This window comes from Sander vitreus, unplaced genomic scaffold, assembly GCF_031162955.1.
Source record: "Sander vitreus isolate 19-12246 unplaced genomic scaffold, sanVit1 ctg409_0, whole genome shotgun sequence".
In the NCBI taxonomy this organism is placed as follows: domain Eukaryota; kingdom Metazoa; phylum Chordata; class Actinopteri; order Perciformes; family Percidae; genus Sander; species Sander vitreus.
Genome location: NW_027595532.1, coordinates 65,001 through 70,000, shown reverse-complemented (window position 1 = coordinate 70,000; position 5,000 = coordinate 65,001). Strand labels below are relative to the sequence as shown.

Below are 5,000 nucleotides of genomic sequence, written 5' to 3'. Positions count from 1 at the left end.
TTGACGTTCCCGTTGGGCCGTCATCGCACCGTCATCGCATCGTCATCGCATCGTCATATCTGAATGCAACGCTGGCCTTTTCCGACGTTTAAGTTGTTTTTCTTCCAACCTTTTTTGGGATTATTTTTTTTTACGTTTGTTTACATTTGATTATTTTTTTACGTTTGTTTACATTTTTTATGTATTTTTTTTTTTACATTTGACGGGTTTTTTTTACGTTTGTTTACATTTGACGGGTTTTTTACGTTTGTTTACATTTGACTGGTTTTTTTACGTTTGTTTACATTTGACAGGTTTTTTACGTTTGTTTACATTTGACGTTTGTTTACATTTGACGTTTTATTTTATTTTTTTACATTTGTTTACATTTGACGTTGTTTTTACGTTTGTTTACTTTTTTTACGTTTGTTTACATTAGACTTTTTTTTTTACGTTTGTTTATATTTGACTTTTTTTTACGTTTTTTTACTTTTTTTTACGTTTGTTTACATTTCTGACTTCTTTTTTTATGTTTTTTGACGTATTTTTGTTTTTAAAGTTTGATATTTCCCACGTTTTTCCTCTGATGTTTAAATGCTTAATAGGGGGCCAGTAAAAAAAACACCTCAGCGTTGAACCCAGTTTCCTAAAATAAAATGTAAAGTAGGTCAACGGCCTTTCTATCCGGTTCATTGCTATCGCTGGAAGTCACCGTTTGACATTTTGTCGTATTTTTTGGGACGTTCATGTCACTTCCTTCAACACGGTTATGTTTTTGTTGCGTCCCGACCGAACCATCGGACCGGTCTGCTGCTTCACAGTCTGGATCAACGGAAGTATATCTATTTATTATTATTATATATTATTGTTATATTTAACGGACAAAGCCTTTCCCGCTCTATTTACGTGTATTTCTACGTTGACGTGACGTCACGTCGCAGTGAAATAGTCTCGAGACACATCGCCGTCAAACTTCCCCACTTCCTCACACTCACCAGTATGGGGGAGTGTGTGAGTGTGTAAGTGTGAGTGTGTCAGTGTGTGTGTGTGTGTGTGTGTAAGTGTGAGTGTGTGAGTGTGAGTGCGCGTGTGAGTGTGTAAGTGTGTGTGTAAGTGTGTGTAAGTGTGTAAGGGTGTAAGTGTGTGTGTGAGTGTGTAAGTGTGTGTGAGTGTGTAAGTGTGTGTGTGTGTGTGTGTGTGTGTAAGTGTGTGTGTGTGTGTGTGAGTGTGTAAGTGTGTGTGTGTAAGTGTGTGTGAGTGTGTAAGTGTGAGTGTGTAAGTGTGTGTGTGAGTGCGCGTGTGAGTGTGTCAGTGTGTGTGTGAGTGTGTAAGTGTGTGTGTGAGTGTGTGTGTGAGTGCGCATGTGAGTGTGTGTGTGAGTGCGCGTGTGAGTGTGTGTGTGTGAGTGCGCGTGTGAGTGTGTAAGTGTGTGTGAGTGTGTAAGTGTGTGTGTGTAAGTGTGAGTGTGTGAGTGCGCGTGTGAGTGTGTAAGAGTGTGTGTGTGTGTGTGTGTGTGTGTGTGTGTGTGTGTGTGTGTGTCTCTCTGTGTCAGTACGTGTTAAGACGTGTTTATTTTAGTATTACACGTTTTCTGAAATATTTGTTTAAAAGTGCAAAAAACATAAGGCATTGTCCAACGCTAACTTTTGGTTTTCTTTCCTCTAGTCTGAAACAAGACATGTTATAGACGATAAAAAGCCCAAAATGTCTAACTTGAATGATGGGAACGACAGTAGCAAAGTCAGACAACACAAAACTAAACAAAAATATTATTTATCAAAGAAAATACAGTAAATTCCACATACGGAAGTAGTCAAACACTAGTTACGTAACGTTACCATAACGTACTAGAAACTATACATATCACATATATCGCGGTTTCCTTTGTTTTAAGTGTTGAAGTTCCAGAAACACAGTTTAGCTAAACTACGCCATTGTGTGTTTATATAAACTGCGCCTTCTTCTTCCCGGAAGCTACCTTCACGTTAGCTTAGCTCAGTTAGCCATTTTCTACTCACTTTGTCCTCCTCGGGAATTAGAGTTTCCGCGTCCTTTTTCTGATCTTTCTGAGCCAAAGCGGAGCTAAAACAGACTTTAACCATCCTGACAAAACTCCGATGAGAAACAAACACGATGAAAAAGTTGTAAAAACAAAAGAAAACGGAGAAAATCTGCTCCGAGAGGAAAGTAGTCGCACTTCTCTCCGGCCAAAGTCTCTCGTCTGATGAGCTGTTGTGATAAACGGCTGCGTCAAGCTACGCACAGGCATACAACGCAACTTCCGGTTTGGTTTCAAAATAAAAGCATAATACCGAAACCTGGCAACGTTTCCTGTATGAGCTTTGGGGAGTGTTTTTTTATTATAACCCTAACCTTCTTGTTGTGTTTCGGGTCAAATATGAGCCATTTTCAAAGTTTTTATATCAGAACATTTGGGTTTTCTTTCAACTAACAACAAAAAGTAACACATAAGGTTCCATGAAACGCTCTCCACTAGTGAAATGAAGGATCAGATTACTACTTTTGTTTAATTTTTGGTGTTTTATTTCATTTTATAGCATTATTCTGACTTCCCTTTGTCAGTCTGTGATTATCCATCATCACACGTTCCTTTGATCTTAAATATTAAGTCTAAATGAGTCATACTTTCTGCTTTTTTAACTCAAACGTTCCCAAAATCAGTGTAAAACTAGTGGTAGTAAGTTGTTGTTAGTGTGTACTGGTGGAAGCGGGAAAAAAGCTACGAAAATGTGTAAAAATGTTACGAAAACGTTGAGAAAAACCCCGTTCAAAAGACAGAAACGCACACACATACACACACACACCTACTGACACACACACACACACACACACACACACACACACACACACACACACACACACACACACACACACACACACACACACACACACACACACACACACACACACACACACACACACACACACACACACACACACACACACACACACACACACACACACACACACACACACACACACACACACACACACACACACACACACACACACACACACACACACACACACACACACACACACACACACCTACTGACACACGCACACACACACACACACGCACACACACACCTACTGACACCCACACACACACACACACACACATACACACATACAGACACACACACACACACACACACACACACACACACACACACACACACACACACACACACACACACACACACACACACACACACCCACACACACTCACACGTAAAGGAAGAGGAGTAACGGCCATCCGGTCTGAAGGAGGACATCTGGAGGAGCTGATATGTCTGTGACTCTGTGTCCTGAGATGAGATCTCAGATCAGATTTGAACACCAGGTGGAAACAAAGAGAGGAGTCATTCACAAAATGTATCCATTTCATTTTGAAGTTTGAAGGCCACAAATGCCAAGAAGACAAAAACACACAAAAAGTGTATTTTCATTGTCTTTTACACAATAAGCACAGGCCATTTTGGTGGGGCTTTTAATTTGAAGTGAACTGCACTTCCGGTAAGGCTCTGCCTTCCTGCGGTTACCTTGATCAGTCTGTTCTCAAAGCTGCTCCGGGACAGACGGGACGGTTGCCAGATCTCCGCTGTTAAACCCGAAAGTAAAAGTAGAGAGAGTAAAGAAAGTAAAAGTCCTTGAGTTTCTAGCTGTCTATGTATGTAACTACGTACTTTACGTAGGGATTTAAGTACAATTATGAGGTTTTTTAGCTATTTATACACAGAGCAACCACCAATCACAGTAAGCTGTCACATACAGATATATAACAGGTATGTGGTGTTGTTGTAAAGGTCGTCAGGGGAACAGACGGATAGGCTATATGGGAAACTACTGACACACACACACACACACACACACACACACACACACACACCTACTGACACACACACACACACACACACACACCTACGCACACACACACACACACACACACACACACACACACACACACACACATACACACACGCACACACCTACTGACACACGCACACACACACACACACACACGCACACACACCTACGACACACACACACACACACACACACACACACACACACACACACACACACACACACACACACACACACACACACACACACACACACACACACACACACACACACACACACACACACACACCCACACACACACCTACTGACACACACACACACACACACACACACACACACACACACACACACACACACACACACACACACACACACACACACACACACACACACCTACTGACACACACACACACACACACACACACACACACACACACACACACACACACACACACACACACACACACACACACACACACACACACACACACACACACACACACACACACACACACACACACACACACACACACACACACACACACACACATACACACACACACTCTTTCCCCCGAAAGTAAAAGTAGAGTAAAGAAAGTCAAGAAAAAGTTCTTGAGTTTCTGTCTTTCTGTCTGTCTGTCTGTCTATCTGACTGTCTGTCTGTCTGACTGTCTGTCTGTCTGTCTGTCTGTCTATCTATCTGCCTGTCTGTCTATCTGTCTGCCTGTCTGTCTGTCTATCTGTCTGTTTGTCTATCTATCTGCCTGTCTGTCTGTCTATCTGTCTGTTTGTCTATCTATCTGCCTGTCTGCCTGTCTATCTATCTGCCTGTCTGTCTGTTTTTTAATCCATGGTTAATTGTCACCACGAGAGGGCAGTAATGCGCCAGCTGCCGCAAAAAGAAGCGTCAGTATTCACTTCCTGTCTTGCGCAGTAACGACGTGAGTGAGCCAGGCATGGCGACGGTGGTAGAGAAGTCAACGAAAGAGCGGTTGCTCTCTGCGTTGGATGATTTGGAGGTTTTATCCCGGTAAAGTTTAAAGTCCCGCAGTTGTAACTTGGTGTCGCTTCTATAATGTGTATCACGGGGTTGTTGTTTCATGTGTGGAGCGTTTATTCGGCCAGTCAGA

At 42.1% G+C, this 5,000-nt stretch overlaps 1 protein-coding gene across 1 annotated transcript in view; it reads left to right on the top strand.

The window, feature by feature from the left end:
* The first annotated feature begins 4,708 nt into the window (after positions 1-4,708).
* Positions 4,709-5,000, top strand: part of med4 (mediator complex subunit 4) — a 7,463-nt gene continuing 7,171 nt past the window's right edge. The window contains exon 1 of the mRNA XM_078245203.1: positions 4,709-4,900. Within this exon, the coding sequence (XP_078101329.1) occupies positions 4,827-4,900 (74 nt within the window). The 5' untranslated portion in view covers positions 4,709-4,826. The remainder of the gene's footprint in view (positions 4,901-5,000) is intronic.